The following is a 15,230-nucleotide window of genomic DNA, read 5'->3' as shown; positions in this document are numbered from 1 at the left end:
GTATTAATTAAATTGCATGAGAGTGTTTGTGTTTATGTTTCATAATTTATACCACTATATATGTTTGTGGGGTTCGTTAACACAAATGATAATAGTAACCGACCACACATCTTCGAGCAATGATGCGATGAGCTGTGAAATTTTGGAGGGTCTTGGTGTCGTTGAATTATTTGTGGTCACTGGTCAGTATCAGCATTGTTCTTATCGACATATCACGTATGGCCTTGGAGTGTACCCGATAAAATTCTAGTGGAATAACTTTTCACAATATAGAATATAACGAACAGAAGAAAATTTATGGGGACAATAAATCCCAACGGTGGTAAAATTAGGAGAGGCATCTCTCGCAACCTTAAGTAGGTGTATCAAACTTGCATTTAAACTCAAAAGTGGGAGTAACTGTAAATCGTACCCTAAAAAGACATCTAGTCAGTTTTGATATTCATATAACTAGCTAAGAGTTGAAACGTAACCGAAATCTAGCTTCAAAGACATATTAGGTTAACATTAGCTAGAGTTTCAGATCAACTTGAGCAATAGAATAAACAAAAGGTATATATTCGGACTATGGGATGATGGTAAGCAGACACTAACATGTTAAGCCATGTGAGATGCACAAAAGCAATGATGGGACCATACTTTTAGTTTTTTCTCTATCAGTTCCATGCTTGTGTACTTGGATGAATACCTGTAATTTTGTAAGTGGCCGCCACTTTGTATGGTTTTAATAGTATTTTGCTTTTTTTTCCTCCTTCTTTTCAGAATGTTCTCCATGTTCATAAATTTATTTGTATTCATAATTCATCTTTACGGCCGGCTAATGAAAAAAAGAGTGGATGATGGAAGCCAATCCTCTTAAGCAAAAGGTAAAGATGAATACATTCATTCAAAAAAAGGAATACAAACTTTTCTTTTGATTGGCTGAATATAAGTTACCACATAAAAATTTTGGAGTAGCTTGTGAATGTTGAATATAGAACAATTTGCTTACAAAATAGCTTCTCCATTCATTTTTAAAATATATCACAAACCAAAATCTTTTAAACATACTAATACTTCAACATATTACCCCCCAAAAAACCTGAGGCGTTGGCATCTCTAGGTACTAAAATAACCCAAGAGTGCAACACAAGCTAACATTTTAAAGTTTTCAATCAATCGCCACCATCCTCAGGTGAAATCATGTTTTAAAATAAAGAAGAAGAAGATATACACTTTTGGGTGAATTCTTCTTGCAAAAATGGGAGTGAATGTACAGTCACAAAACTGTGTTGATGTAGAGTGCTTTGAGCAGAGAGGTAGCCAGTTGCTTCACCAGAACTTGCCCTCCTGAACTTTGTCCATCACGTCTTTCTTCTATCAGAACTTGCAGCTTTTGAGGTAGGCCGTTCTCTACTATCAGCTGTTTTGGCTTTGGATGGTGCTCGTACACAGCCTGAGAGTCCAAACAAAAACACTCAAAACACCAAACAAAACAAGAAAAAAAAAAACAAGCAAGAACTTAGATAATATTAACCTTGATGAGTTTCAGGAGATTAAGTCTAACAATGGCATCTTGATGGTCTAGCCTTGAAACAAGCAACGAAGTCAATCCATTCACAGCTAGTGTCTTGTTGATCCTATACGATTTCCTGTAAATCAAGAATCACAAGAATGAGACTAAAGAAGCTGGCAACATCACAATGTACTTCTAACTTACGTTATAATCTTCAAGAACGGCTCCAATATATGCACAAAGTGTCTCTCAGGGCAGCTCTTGAAGAAGTTAACTAACTTCTGAACCGCATCCTTCTTGAGCAACGCCTGCTCCACCTTGTGGCTACTCTCATTGTCATGCGCCAAGCAAATGGCAAGCGAATCCAACGCTGTTACAGACCAAGATTCATCATCAAGCAAACTCATGTACACGTCCAGACCGCCGTGAGCTCTTAACTGCTCTCTTGAGCTCGGAGATGCATGAGCCATATCACATAGGAGTGGCAGTGCATATTGTTTCAGAGAAGAGTCCGACATGATGATAAGCATCAGGTGCGGTATGATTCCCTGCTCAGCTGCTTGTTCTTGCCTCCCCTTGTTGATCTTGCACAGGTTGAATAGTGCACTAAGCACCTACATCAATTTTAAACTTTTAGTAAACCAAACTATTATGTCCTTTTAGTTATTATCTATATGCAAATTCTTGAAGGTAACCTCGTGATGGATCTGATAAACAAGATTCCCTTCTTTAAGGTCAAGGTTAGGGATCAAATGTTTGATTGCATCTGAACGCTGAAGAGTCTCTAAGCAATTTGGATCAGTGGATAAATGATTGATGCACTCCAGTATCTGCAAAAAGGCAGTGTAAGTATATATGTGACATGAAGATTAATCTTAAGGAGCTTTACAAGTACCTTTAACAGAATATGAGGTTCTACACGGTTGAACATGTTGAAAAGAAGACTGAGTAAGCTTTGGCTGCACATGTGTGACTTGACTGTTGTATCAGCAGTAGCAAATACAAGAAGAAGATCAGCCGCTTTCTCCAAGTATTCACTTGCAACATCTCCAGAGAATATATGGGCAAGTGAACAAGACGATGTGGTACTTCCAGGTCTAGCTTTTTCTTCTGCAACACTGCTCAATCTAGGTTGATGAATATCTGTTCTTTGAGAAGTTGAAGTTGAAGCATGAGAAGGCTCTTCACCACCACCATGACTTGTTTTCAACACATCAGGCTGATCAATCACACTGAGTGAAGACTCAGGCTGATCAAGCTGACCAGAGCGAGCTTGTGGAGCTTGACCATCCACACTCAGTGGACCTCCTGATATAAAAGCCAGCCTGGTTGTTTCATTCAAGCTAACAAGAGTGTTGATCAGCCTAGGAAGAACTCCATTCTTTGCAGCTATACGGCAGAGGTCATTTAACGGCGTGGACATTTTGTGTTTGAATACATGCCACATCCCATCAATAGCTAAGTGAACCATCTCCCTGGTAAAAAAACTCAAATCACTAGAAATTAGTAGTACATAATAGAAGTAAATCAACCGTTTACAATAGAACAAGCACAGACCATAAGTTAGATAGAATATAAGTTCAGATTTACAAAAACAGATTCTGCTGGTGTGTTCAAGAAGTCGTTATAGTTTTAAAAAATTGTTCACTGATTTGCCGACTAAACCGATTTTTAGAACACTGGCTACATGATATCTCCATTTACTACGTTGAAACTTGAAAGGATTTCAAAACACCAAAAAAAGATGGTAGACAGTACTGACCTGTGTTTGGCATAATCTGCTTCGATAAATCCAACCAAAACTGGTATTCCACCACAAGCTATGAACATTTGCAATGTTGTGGAGCTGTAAAGAAAGGTACCAAATCAACTCTATGACTTATACAAAAAAAAAACTAAGAAGAAAGTAATAAAGAGTTGGTGACTGTTAATAACCTTGATTGACAAAGCTGCAGCAAGAAGTAAGCTGCTTCCATACGTATTCCTTGAGAATGATTCCTCTCAGGATCAGGACCAGGACCAGCAAAACTCATTACCACAGGTATCTGCCATATCACTTGGAATAATCAACTTTCTTGGTTTTTTTTTTTTTGCCACAACAAAGAAAAGACTAGACTATTTGAGAACTCTCCAACCAAATGGAAGAACTTACAAGACCAACAAGACAAGCATTTTCCTGGAACTCAGTGTTATCTTTAACAACTTCGTTTATCAGCTGCAGCACGGCATATATTACCTAATTAAAAACACCAGAAAAGATTCATAAAACATTATCCATTTAGTCTTCACATCAAACACTGATGATGAACATAAACATGAACTGACAACTATTGATGATAGAGGACAAAAAAAAAAATACTGCTCGATTACAAATAAACATACTGGAGGTTTAGGAACATGGAGTAGATCCATCAGAGGGAGGAAACCATGCTGTGTCACAAATACTGTCTTCTGTTCAGGTCTCTGACGAAACATGACAGCAAGTTTCTCACAGGAAGAACCTATTGCATCTTCTGATTCATCTGGCCTTAAGGAGCTCACCAATCTGCTGAACTCCACTGCCTACACACAAAAATTAAAAAAAAAAACTCAACCAATGGATTCTAAGGTTTGGAACCACTGACAACATGGAAACAACTAAAACAGAGTTGAGAAACAATGTCATTCTCAGAGGATGAAGAAGTGTACCTGCAGAGGGTGAAGATTTTCTGCGGGTACATTTTCATCAGTTACCTGCAAAACAAGATAGAAACTGTGTCACCACCAGTGTACTAACTTGAATTACCAAACCTGCATTCTCAAGACAGAACATACCAAGCCATCAATGTCAATAACATCTTTCAAAACACCCATCATTAAGAGGCAAGGATCACAAACACCAATCTTTCCACCATCTGCGACAGGAGAATCACCACCATGGATTTCATGTGATGGAGGCATTGATGTTGAGGCTTCATTAAATTTTCCCTTGGGAAGCAAAGAAGCATTCCCAGGAGGAGGATCACTAAATCTACTTAGTTCATTCCCACCAACGCTTGATGGAGTTTTCACAGCCTTCGAGATAGAAACAGCAAGAAAAAAAAAACAATTAGTAAGACCACATTATTCAAAAAAGTAAAGAAAACTGTTGCAATAAGATCATAAATTTGTAAAGAAAAAGACTAAGACCCAATAACAAACAATACCTGTCTCAAATGTAACTTATTAGTCAAGAACAGGGAACTTATCAATCAGCTCAAAACATAGTACACTGCCATGTGAACCATATTATCTAAGACTATCACAACTAACCTTTCTAAGCATGTGATCTTCATCTTTTTGGCCAAGACTATGTGATGGCTGGTCCACCTGGATGGAATCTTCGGTTTCAAGATTTCCAGGTACTTCATCATGTTCAGATGCCTTCTGCTTTTACATCTCTAAATTCCTTATTTGCATCTTTAAAAAAAAAAGAATGACTAATGGTAAATTACAGCTGAGGAATCTTACAGTTTTTGACATCCCAGCTTTTTCTGCTGAAAGTTGACTTCCTTCATCATCCTTCTCTGAACTTGCAGCGGCTTCTTTCATATATCTGCATACCCAAGGGACAGCATTAAAGATTTAGTGGAACCTAGGCACACTATTGCAGCTCCCTAACATGAGACAGATAACAACAGGTTCTCACTTAATAGTTCCTTTATTCCGAAGTGAGGACTGCAATGCCTGTCTAGAGTTCCTTATCCAAGGGTGAGAGAGCAATGTCTTTGCATCAGGCCTCTGCCTTGAATCCTGTAATGTGCACAATACAATACAAAATCAGATGGAGTAGGTATCTGGACTGACTCTGACATGGTTGCATAAAAAAACCATACCTTCTTGAAGCACTGTCGTAGGAAGTCTGTAATATCTGGAGAAAGACTATCAGGAATAGGAGGGCTATCATCCTGAATAATACCATAGAGAGGCCATATAGTTTTGTTCACTTCTGCCTAAACTTTATTGGCTAATTAATGAATGCAAAACATTGTCAAAAAAACCTGAACAATACGATACAGAGCTGCATTGGGTTGCATATCAAAGTAAGGAGGAACACATGTAAGAAGTTCGATAACGGTACATCCAACGCTCCAAATGTCAGAAGCAGCACAAACTCCAGACAATTCAATAACCTGAAAACAATCAGGTGAAAAAGTATTTCAAAAAAATTAACCTAAAAGAGAATATGGTGATGAAGGTCAAAGGTGTAACCTCAGGAGCCATCCAGTAAGGTGATCCAGCCACTGAGTGAGTGTTGAACTCAGACTCGCTTAGTTTAGTAGCAACTCCAAAGTCAGCAAGCTTAACAAGACCCTGAAGTATCAGACAGTTAAGTATCTTGATACCAAAATTAATAATAAATAATAATAAAATAAAAATGGACACATGCCTCCTTTGTGGTCAAAATATTTGCACCCTTGATATCACGGTGTATGACACCCTGCTCATGAAGATACACTAAACCTTCCAAGACCTGTATTCACTAGTGAGTACACAGTTTCATAAAAAAACTTAAGTAGAAATAAGATATATATAAACTGAACCTGAGCAATGTAAACAGCCACCAAAGATTCTGGGAATGGTCCAAATTTATTTGGTTTAACATTGTTTGCAAGAGAGCCATTCTCAACATACCTGCAAACATATAATTTTGAACTCCAGCGTGGACCAACAAAACAAACAAACAAACAAAAAACAACTTACTCAAGAATGATGTGAAGGTGAGTCTTTGTCTTCCACGAACCAATATACTTGACAATGTTCTTATGGTTCAAGTTCTGCAATGAAATGTTAACCATTAATTCAAAAGAAACCCATATATCTCAATTTAACATTATGATCTAAATTTTGTAAATCAGCTTAGAAACAGAGTCAGTGTTAAAGCTAAAGAAGGTACCTTCAAGAGATCAATTTCTTGCTGTGTGTACATTCCACATGTAACATCACCAAGATTCAAGTCAGTATAGAAGTTGGCAAAGAAAATTACGAGACCACATGTGGTCAGACTATAGATAAAAGTAACAAACCATAATAGTGTTGAGATCATCATCTTGAACAACATTCTCCAACGAGACTTGTTTAATGGCAACAAAGTCACCATTCTTCAAGTCTAGTCCTTTGTAAACTCGAGCATAAGCTCCTTTACCAATTTCATCTCCAAGCATCTATATACGTTAAAAAAAAATCATAACTCAACTTTTGAGAGTTATAACAGAACCATGGAGAAAAGCTGAAAGCGAAAGCTTACGTATTTGTTGTCGGGAGACTTTGATTTGTTGAACTGAGATGACGTCATATCTTCTCGTTGCAGATACAGAGAGAGAGAGAGATATTCTGATGTTGCTAACCAGCCAGCTCTGATACAGTGGTGAAAAACAAAACAATGCTATTGGTAAATTTTTAAATAAAACGACAAAATAAATTTGAAAGGAAAGAAAACAAATCAGGTTTTATAGTTGGAAAGTGACTCTCGTTCCTATCTTTTTTTATGGGGTCCATTCTTTTTTTCTTTCTTTACGTAATTACCCCACTGTTTCCTCATTTGTAAGAAAAATATCTGGCCTTTTGTTCAATTACTGAATTTTTATGGTTTTAAGAGTCGGTGTAAATATTAAATGTTTATTTCATTAGTTTATGTCATTGTTAATGAATTTATTTGTAATGAAGGTGGTTGATGTCAAGAAAATTAAAATGAAAGTGGTTAGTATTCATTAATGTAATATCAACAACGTTATATCAAAGTGGTTGATGTAAAAAGAAAAATCAAAGTGGTTAGTATTCATTAATGTAATATCAACGATGTTAAACACTTTGTTTTTATTCAGCTTTTTCATTCAGAGGAGTTGGAATAAGCGGATGTTGTGTGGCCACTCAAACTGATTTCATAGAAATGTTATCCTTAATACAAATAATTAAGAAACCATCTATACCTGCGTTGTCAGTCTTGAGCCTATACAGATAAAACATTTGTTTTGGTAATTTGGTTCTCAGGGCAACGTCATCAGTTAGGAACTGCCAGAAAATCTAAGAAAAAAAAAATATCTTAACAAAAAAATATATTAAATCCAAAACAATACGTGCTGTAAGAGAATTAATAACTAAAAGGTTTTTTGATTACATGTTTTAAAAAAAAAACTAATAGAAGATACTCCCTTTATATCCTGTTGTGCACCCATAATTTTAATGATTAGTATGTATAGATCATTGAGCATCTAAACTGATGAAGAAAATATATATCATATGATTTCTAGTCCAGAGTTGTTTTAAACCCCATGAATAGTAATGCACCAGTCCATACTACATGGCACATAGGAACCACAATGCAAACTCGTTGTATCTTCGTTTCTAGCTATTTCACCATGACCGGTTAGTTCATTTTATGAACTTAGATTTAGATGTTGGTAGATTAACGGATCACTCGATCATTGCTAAGGGTGGTAACTGGTAACCATCTTGATTATAGTCTTACAAATCTTAAGAAAATAAATAAATAGAATTGAAACTAGAAGCGCGTAACCATCAAACGCTGAAAACTAGAGAGTGAGCAAAAGGTCGGTAGGTTCATTGGTAACATCACTAGACTATGGAAGAGAGAGAGAGAACATTGAGAGAAAGAATCTAACCAATCGAGAGAAACTCAAAGAGCTCACCAAACCCTAGAGAGAACTCTCTGTTGAAGACGGCGGACATGACGTCATCTGGCGTGAAGAAGCAGGTCACGAAGAAAACGTCCCCATGTTGCATGAAGATGGGGATGAAGAGAGGACCGTGGACGGCGGAGGAGGACGAGATTCTTGTGAGCTTCATCGAGAAAGAAGGCGAAGGAAGGTGGAGATCGCTTCCCAAAAGAGCTGGCTTACTCCGATGTGGGAAAAGCTGCCGTCTACGGTGGATGAACTATCTCCGGCCGACTGTAAAACGCGGTGGTATCACTCTCGACGAGGAAGATCTCATCCTCCGCCTTCATCGCCTCCTTGGCAACCGGTGCGAAACATACCTATCTAACGTATATATAACTATTCAGAAAAATAAAAATATAATTAGTTTTGATTAATCAAACTACATATACAGAAGATAGTAGTGTTATATATATGTACATGTATGTGTGTGCTATGCATAAACATTATTTTAAGTTAGGGTTTAATTTCTTCTACATAAACATGAAGATTCTTTTGTTTTATCACATTTTACTACTATTTACATGTATATAGTCTTCTTCTTTCTTATTGTGATAGACATAATTAACTATCATAAATTGATACATGTGTTTATTGAATTTTCAACAAAATAGTAATCCCTTCTTCAGATTCTTGTTATTTAATTAAAGATTAGTTTTATTTCTAAGGTAATGTTATATATGGATTGAGTTGAATTTCAAATATGTATATATATTAAGAAAGTGTAACTAAGATGAGCTACACATAAGCTTGTTTTATAGGATTAGCAAGTAATCATCGTTGTTCTAAAGTCGCATATATGATCATGCTAATTCAATATAATGTGTGTTGTAAGGTGGTCACTGATCGCGGGAAGGATACCGGGAAGGACTGATAATGAGATCAAGAACTATTGGAACACTCATCTTCGTAAGAAACTCTTAAGCCAAGGCATTGATCCTCAAACCCACAAGCCTCTAGACGCAGATCATAAACCCGGAGAAGAAGTTTCCGCTGGACAAAATCTACTAGAGCCTAACTCTAGTTCTCACACTGATGTTACCACCGTTAGTAGCGGAAATGGAGCTAGCAAGATAAGTTTCAGCTTCTTGGTATGGATCAGATTGTTGGGAGCAATACCAGGATCAGCCCAATTCCATTACAATCCGGAGAAAGATATCTTCAGCTATGGTTCCACAACTTCCCATCTTGACTTGCCTTATTCAGCTTGCTTTATGAAAATTCCTTCTTGTTGCACATGTGTTTTTTATTTCCCTGCCTTTCAGCTTGCTTCTATTTGGTAAATTCTGAAACAATATCCCTTTAGGGAAGTAGAATGAATAAAAGGAAAAGTTTAAAAAAAAAAAAAAAAAAAAAAAAAAAAAAAAAAAAAAAAAGTTTCAGCTTCTTTGGTGGTGAAGACGACGAAGACTTTGGTTTCTGTTACGATGATAAGTTTTCTTCGTTTCTAAATGCGCTTATCAATGATGATCCTGTTGATAGTAATATCCCAATATCACAGCCGTTTCGGATGCAAGATTGTACTGATGAGATTGTTGGAACGTCGTCGAGCTTAGAACATGGCCAGAGCTTAGAAGATATATGATTGGATCGATCGTGATATCTTCTATATCTACCATGCTTCGAGAAGTGGGTACTCATGCGATTTAATATATGTGTGCTAAGTTGTTTTGTGGCGATATGTGATTACAAAACCTCATATAAGTGTAACTGATAACATATTCATTTACATATATGCATATTCATATATGGATATTTCTCTTGTGTTTTTCGAAGATCATGTATCCACTTCATGCCTAATTCTAATCAATAATTTAATTATATCACTCTCTTATATATTAGGTGCTTACAAACAGTCTTGTTTAGTCTAATATATTCCATCATCGTCCTAGTGTGTTTATATTGTTGTGTAAGTTAAATAAGATTCTTGTTTCGTTTTTAATCAAGTGCAATGTGAAAACTAAATTATGATACAAGATATTTTATTTGTTTAATCTCCATAAAAATTGCATCCGTTTGTTATGTATATAAAAGGCAGGCTACTAACCCTATTCTGGAAAAGCTTACATACAAAAAGGATGCACTCCATTTTCATGTAATTCTAAATTTGAATCAAAACTCAAACCTTGCCATTCTTAATTTTGTTAATCACGAGTATATATTTGCAGGTATAAATGAAGTCACATATCGGTTGTATAATAAGTTGAATACTCTCATTTCTTAAGTGCTTCACATTATCACATATATCTCTATATATGTTTCTACTTTCTAGTCCAGTGTTTAAATTTTTGCAGGAGCGGACGCAAAGGTAAGCTTACGGGGTCATCTGCCCCCAACTGATTTTCAATTTTCCTTAATTATTGTAAAGCCTATGAAATACCTTCAACTCTAAAATTAATTATAATGGAAAAAAATCATGTGTCCCGACTACATATGTTCCTACATCCGCTACTGATTTTATGTTACTAAGATGTACATATATACAAGCATTTCAATCACAAGTATGTGTGTAGTAGCATGTATAGATGAATTCTCATATATGGCTTGGTTTGTGTAGTAAGTTGAATTCGTAGATTTTCCATAGATTATATATAGCTTTATATATGTTTCTACTTTCTAGACTATAGTGTTGATTGATGATTATATTTCATGTTACTAAATGCACGTAGATGGCGTAATGCAATGTATTTTATTATGCTGGTTCACTGTTTATGTCTACTTTTTATTCATTATCTCGTTGGTGATTGGTCCATGCGTTACCATTCCGTTAAATCGAAACGAACACCATGCCCGTTTCACACTGAGCCTTTACACGTTGCCTCATTTACGGCTTCACCAAAACGCCAGGAGACTAACGTGAGCAAAAATAGGCCCACATAATCCGTATTGGGCCTTTAGATTAATTGACGAAGCTACAAGATTAGAATATATACCAAGCTTAGTATAATACCACCAGATCCGATCGTTACAAGCCTTTGGATTAATTGACGTTTACATAAGTTGACCTTAACGACTTCGCCTACGAGTGACTTTCTCTTTGACCCTTCGGTCCACATCAGAGCAGCAAAATTAAACAACTGTATAACTGAAATCCTCTGGCACAACCAAACAACTTAGACCAAGAAACAATGATATCTTATTGAATAATTTCTTATTTTTTAAGCTGTACTTTTAAGATCTTTTGATTTATTGCTAGATATATGTTTAACGAAAAACCGTTGTGAAGTCGTGACTAGAAAACTCAAGAACAAGATTTCAACTAAGGAGAACATTATAACCAACAAATACACCGGGTATATCTGTATATGCATGGAATACATGACATTCATGGAACCATACACATTCATCTGCATATATAGACACATATCTAGTACATGCAATTATGTCAATAGTCAAAATAAAATACGAACAAAAATGGATGAGGATTGCGTACCGATATGAAGATAATAGTCGCGGAGACTCATGCTACTCTTCTTGAACCTTATTGTTCAATGTCTTATCTTGTTAAGGATATTTTTTTTTTCCTTTCAAAACGATATGATATATTGATGGATATGTCTTGAGGATTTGTAATAAATATGCAAAGCTTAATTAGGTTAAAAGAAATGCAAGAATTGACCGGTAGCTCTGGCCATCCGTTGTGTGTTTCAACGGAAAGTTTGATCTTATTATTTAGAGATAAATCAAATCATAAATGTTATAAAATTTTGTTAGGTAGCAACTCTGCCAACAAATAGTCTTCATCAGTTTAGTTATCTCATATGTGAACCTTTTTTCTCTCTTGAAAGCTATCGCCAACACACGTGTTGTTCTACTTATCACCTTTCTTTTTTCTTGTTTACAAGTAAAAACGATTTCGTTTTTTTTTCCTCTTCAAAGAAACAATTTATCAGCTAAGTTCAGACCATATATGGTCTTTGGTTATGGATAAAGAAGTTATTACACTAAATTGTATAAACTTGAAAGTTATTGATGAGGATAGGTCCTACCTATAGCTCACACTACTGTTGTTCATTCAACATTGTGGTGGAAGTGATGATAATAACTATGGTGTCCCTACAATAATCTATCACCTGTTGAAACCTTTCCTCGTATCAAAAGATCTTAAGTATGTCCATTTTCTTGACACACCTCCTCTCATGGGAAGTGCAAGAAGGCCTACATAAAACCAGTGGGGTGCCAGTTGATGAGATCAAAAGAGATAAGACGACAAAAACGCATACGCAACATCATTGTCATGTCCTAACATCATCCAAGGATCAAACATAAAGCAAAAGCATCAAGAGAAGCGTATTAAAACTTGTGTAAACAAAGAAATAAAGCAAGAGGTTTCAACCTAGTTTGCAAACAAATATCTGATAAAGCCATAGCTAACAAACAAGACTGCTGCATAACAGATGAGAAGAGAGAGAATCACTGGCTTGGAGAACGGTCTCCATTTCGTTCCCCACGAGGACTTGGGCTCCTGCTCTGCCTGGGGACAGGGCTCCTGGCTTGTTCAGGAGTGTAGCTCCTGTTTCTTCTGGGGCTCACGCTTCTTCTTGGGCTCCGGCTCCTGCTGTAGCTTTTCTTCACCTTCTCACGACTTCCACTGCGAGCCCTTGAGCCATTACGTGGTGGTGAACGAGAGTATGACCTCTCCTTCTCGTATCGTCTCTCCTGTGGTGAGACAGACCTGTAAAAACAAAAAAAAGGAGTTGGATCTAAGAGAATTGTCTTTAATCCATCAGAGAACTGTAATGACGTTCTCAGCCAGGCGTACCTAGATTGATGTCTTTTAGGGGGAGGAGAGTTAAAGTCACGGCTACGTGATCGTGTTCTACCACCACGTCGAGGGGGTGGAGAACGAGAGTAGCGAGGAGGAGAGCGTCTTCTGTCATTGAATCTGTTGCTCCTACATGCATCAAAAAGTGTTACAAGCTTGAGATGTATACACATTACAGAAATGTTTTAAAAAAGAGGAGGAAACTGAACTCACCTGCCACCTCGATCCCTTGTTCTCATCTCAGTTGGCTTCTTCCTATTCTCTTCTGCAAATACGACAGTCAGCTCACGACCAAGAAGAAGATAGCCTTCCATGTGATGTTTTGCCTCAGCAGCATCAGCAGGATCCACATATTGGATGAAACCAAATCCCCTTGGATCTCTGCAACAAACCCCAAAAAAAGCAAAAACAATCTGAGACTATGAACCAAAAAGACAGTGACCAAGGAAGGTGTACTGCTATGACAAGAAACCTTTTGAACATTTTACAATCTCCTGCAATAGAAGCCATCATCATGATAAACATGAAAAAGCAAGAACTTGCCTCCATAACTTGAACATTTCAGTATAAAGATGGGACTTCTCCAAGACTTGATACATCTTGAAATTTGAACTCAAACTCAACTTCCTTCAAAACCTTCACTACCATAACATCTTCCAAAGAAACTCTAAATACTTCATTGGTCTCTTCAATTCTTTAGATTCACTGCTAAACCTCAACAACTTCAATAAACACACTTTAAGAGTGATCGAACATATTCTTTCCCTACAATGACTTAACAGACGTGGACTTCAGGGGTACTATAACTTACCAAGGCTGAACATGTATGAATCATGTAACAAGGAGATTCATACATCAAGACAGTTAAGAAAATTCTCATAAATCAAAGAAATCATGAGCTGCTGATGTGAAGATGTAGGAATAGACAATAAAAGCATTGAAGACAAACAGAATTCACAAAAGGTGGTTTAGGAAGTAAAGGAAAACGATTTAAAAAAAAAGAAGACACGATCTAGTTGAAGTAAAAGTAAAATATGAATTGGGTGTTTAAACATTTTAATGCCCTAACTACTGATCATGCTCACCCGGTATAATAATCCCTTGGAAGGTAGATGTCTTTGACAGGACCAAACTGCTCAAATGGCCTCCTAAGGTCTTCTTGCCTGTAGACAAGAGAGAAGGGTAAGCACAAGTTAATAGTCAAGAAGAAAACAGAGTATCTAAAGGCTGTTACATTCTACAAGCTTCATATATATTCCACCAAACCCTACATATCTATCAAACTATTATGATCAAGTCATACATTAACTTTTTTTCTGTACAGCCTTTTCAGACAAGCCTAAATCATGAAACTTACAAGGCCACAAAAAGTACAGTCCAGAGATAATGTCAGCGTCAGCGAGATGGGACAAGGCAATTAAAAGGAGTTACATACACATAAAGGAGTAAATAGTATAATACCTGCAATCATGACGAAGGTTGCGAACCAAAAGACTGGTAGGTAGATCCCTGTCACGACCCCCACCACCGTAACGGCTACCACCACGGGGGCTAGGGCTCCTGCCCCTCCTACCATAACCCCTCGGTGGTGACGGTGTGTAGCTCCTTCCCCTCATTGAGTCTAGTCTTCAATCTCTTCTATCCATCAAGCAACCAATATAAAACTCAGTTAGTGAAATATAAAATAAAATAAAATTCTCTAATAAACAATAAATCCAAACAAAGAACTCATTAATTACAGAACATTATAGATACTAATGTCATTACATATGCTTACTCAGCTAAAGATACAAGTTTTTTTTTATCCTCCACTTGAATTGGAATTAACATTATAAAGATTCATCCTTTCAGCTAACATTCAACGAAGATTACAAATCTGAGATCAATTCGATAAATTGGGTCCAGAAAAAAAACGATAGAAATTTGAGTTTTTTTTAAATGGTATCAGAGACGAGAGTCTGCGATTGCAATCGTTAATCTACGATAAGAAGAAGAATCAGGAGAGGCTATAGAGCATGCATCTTACCGAAGATTGAGAAAGTGTTGGACGAAACGACGAACGGCGAAGGAGAAAACAGAGAGGAAGCGGCGCGGAAGGAAGTGGAGAGAAAAGAGAAGAGAGACGATGAGATTAGGGTTTTCTTCAATCTTTATTTATTTATTTATTTAATTTTCCTTTTTCATTATATTTGCTTTCAAGTCCTTTCTTTTGTTGTCTTTATCGACTTTTGCCTCCAAATCCTTCCGAGACTTTAGTTTTACACCCATACTTTAT

The 15,230-nt window shown here is 36.7% G+C and overlaps 3 protein-coding genes across 5 annotated transcripts; 1 reads left to right on the top strand and 2 right to left on the bottom strand.

Annotated features, from left to right (window-relative positions):
- Nucleotides 1–115: 115 nt before the first annotated feature.
- On the bottom strand, nucleotides 116–6,889 carry LOC108805882 (MAP3K epsilon protein kinase 1). The gene is made up of 23 exons (XM_018577869.2): nucleotides 6,762–6,889; nucleotides 6,541–6,678; nucleotides 6,411–6,431; nucleotides 6,218–6,291; nucleotides 6,058–6,148; nucleotides 5,904–5,987; nucleotides 5,726–5,827; nucleotides 5,515–5,646; nucleotides 5,350–5,421; nucleotides 5,163–5,266; nucleotides 4,985–5,069; nucleotides 4,787–4,900; nucleotides 4,310–4,549; nucleotides 4,184–4,228; nucleotides 3,878–4,057; nucleotides 3,648–3,731; nucleotides 3,431–3,540; nucleotides 3,258–3,341; nucleotides 2,391–2,970; nucleotides 2,191–2,325; nucleotides 1,700–2,109; nucleotides 1,517–1,631; nucleotides 116–1,435 (listed from the first exon to the last, which is right to left on the bottom strand). The coding sequence occupies exons 1-23, from the start codon at nucleotides 6,807–6,809 to the stop codon at nucleotides 1,259–1,261; spliced, it is 3,225 nt and encodes a 1,074-aa protein (XP_018433371.1). The 5' UTR covers nucleotides 6,810–6,889; the 3' UTR covers nucleotides 116–1,258.
- Nucleotides 6,890–7,961: 1,072 nt separating this feature from the next.
- On the top strand, nucleotides 7,962–9,821 carry LOC130502021 (transcription repressor MYB5-like). Its single transcript, XM_056996840.1, has 3 exons — nucleotides 7,962–8,497; nucleotides 9,026–9,295; nucleotides 9,574–9,821. The coding sequence occupies exons 1-3, from the start codon at nucleotides 8,202–8,204 to the stop codon at nucleotides 9,773–9,775; spliced, it is 768 nt and encodes a 255-aa protein (XP_056852820.1). The 5' UTR covers nucleotides 7,962–8,201; the 3' UTR covers nucleotides 9,776–9,821.
- A 2,556-nt stretch (nucleotides 9,822–12,377) lies between these two features.
- LOC108806084 (serine/arginine-rich SC35-like splicing factor SCL30A) lies at nucleotides 12,378–15,097 on the bottom strand. 3 transcript variants are annotated; one of them, XM_056996838.1, is made up of 6 exons: nucleotides 14,982–15,097; nucleotides 14,417–14,593; nucleotides 14,041–14,118; nucleotides 13,169–13,336; nucleotides 12,953–13,084; nucleotides 12,378–12,865 (listed from the first exon to the last, which is right to left on the bottom strand). In XM_056996838.1, the coding sequence occupies exons 2-6, from the start codon at nucleotides 14,569–14,571 to the stop codon at nucleotides 12,604–12,606; spliced, it is 795 nt and encodes a 264-aa protein (XP_056852818.1). In that variant the 5' UTR covers nucleotides 14,572–14,593; nucleotides 14,982–15,097; the 3' UTR covers nucleotides 12,378–12,603. The 3 variants fall into 3 exon arrangements, with proteins under 3 accessions (XP_056852818.1, XP_056852817.1, XP_056852819.1); XM_056996837.1 differs by having other exon boundaries at nucleotides 14,417–14,590; nucleotides 14,982–15,091; XM_056996839.1 differs by having other exon boundaries at nucleotides 12,953–13,075; nucleotides 14,417–14,590; nucleotides 14,982–15,091.
- Between the last annotated feature and the right edge of the window lie 133 nt (nucleotides 15,098–15,230).

This window comes from Raphanus sativus, unplaced genomic scaffold, assembly GCF_000801105.2.
Source record: "Raphanus sativus cultivar WK10039 unplaced genomic scaffold, ASM80110v3 Scaffold0385, whole genome shotgun sequence".
In the NCBI taxonomy this organism is placed as follows: domain Eukaryota; kingdom Viridiplantae; phylum Streptophyta; class Magnoliopsida; order Brassicales; family Brassicaceae; genus Raphanus; species Raphanus sativus.
The sequence above is the reverse complement of the archived record's forward strand: the minus strand, read 5'-3'. Positions and strand labels throughout refer to the sequence as shown.

Coding starts and splice junctions, on each gene's coding strand:
- LOC130502021 (XM_056996840.1), top strand. CDS start 8,202: ATGACGTCATCTGGCGTGAAGAAGCAGGTCACGAAGAAAACGTCCCCA. Junction 8,498..9,025: donor CATCGCCTCCTTGGCAACCG/GTGCGAAACATA, acceptor GTGTGTTGTAAG/GTGGTCACTGATCGCGGGAA. Junction 9,296..9,573: donor TTCTTGGTATGGATCAGATT/GTTGGGAGCAAT, acceptor AAAAAGTTTCAG/CTTCTTTGGTGGTGAAGACG.
- LOC108805882 (XM_018577869.2), bottom strand. CDS start 6,809: ATGACGTCATCTCAGTTCAACAAATCAAAGTCTCCCGACAACAAATAC. Junction 6,292..6,410: donor AAGAAATTGATCTCTTGAAG/GTACCTTCTTTA, acceptor ATTTCATTGCAG/AACTTGAACCATAAGAACAT. Junction 1,436..1,516: donor ATCTCCTGAAACTCATCAAG/GTTAATATTATC, acceptor TTGGACTCTCAG/GCTGTGTACGAGCACCATCC.
- LOC108806084 (XM_056996838.1), bottom strand. CDS start 14,571: ATGAGGGGAAGGAGCTACACACCGTCACCACCGAGGGGTTATGGTAGG. Junction 14,119..14,416: donor AACCTTCGTCATGATTGCAG/GTATTATACTAT, acceptor TCTTGTCTACAG/GCAAGAAGACCTTAGGAGGC. Junction 13,337..14,040: donor CCAAGGGATTATTATACCGG/GTGAGCATGATC, acceptor GGTTTGTTGCAG/AGATCCAAGGGGATTTGGTT.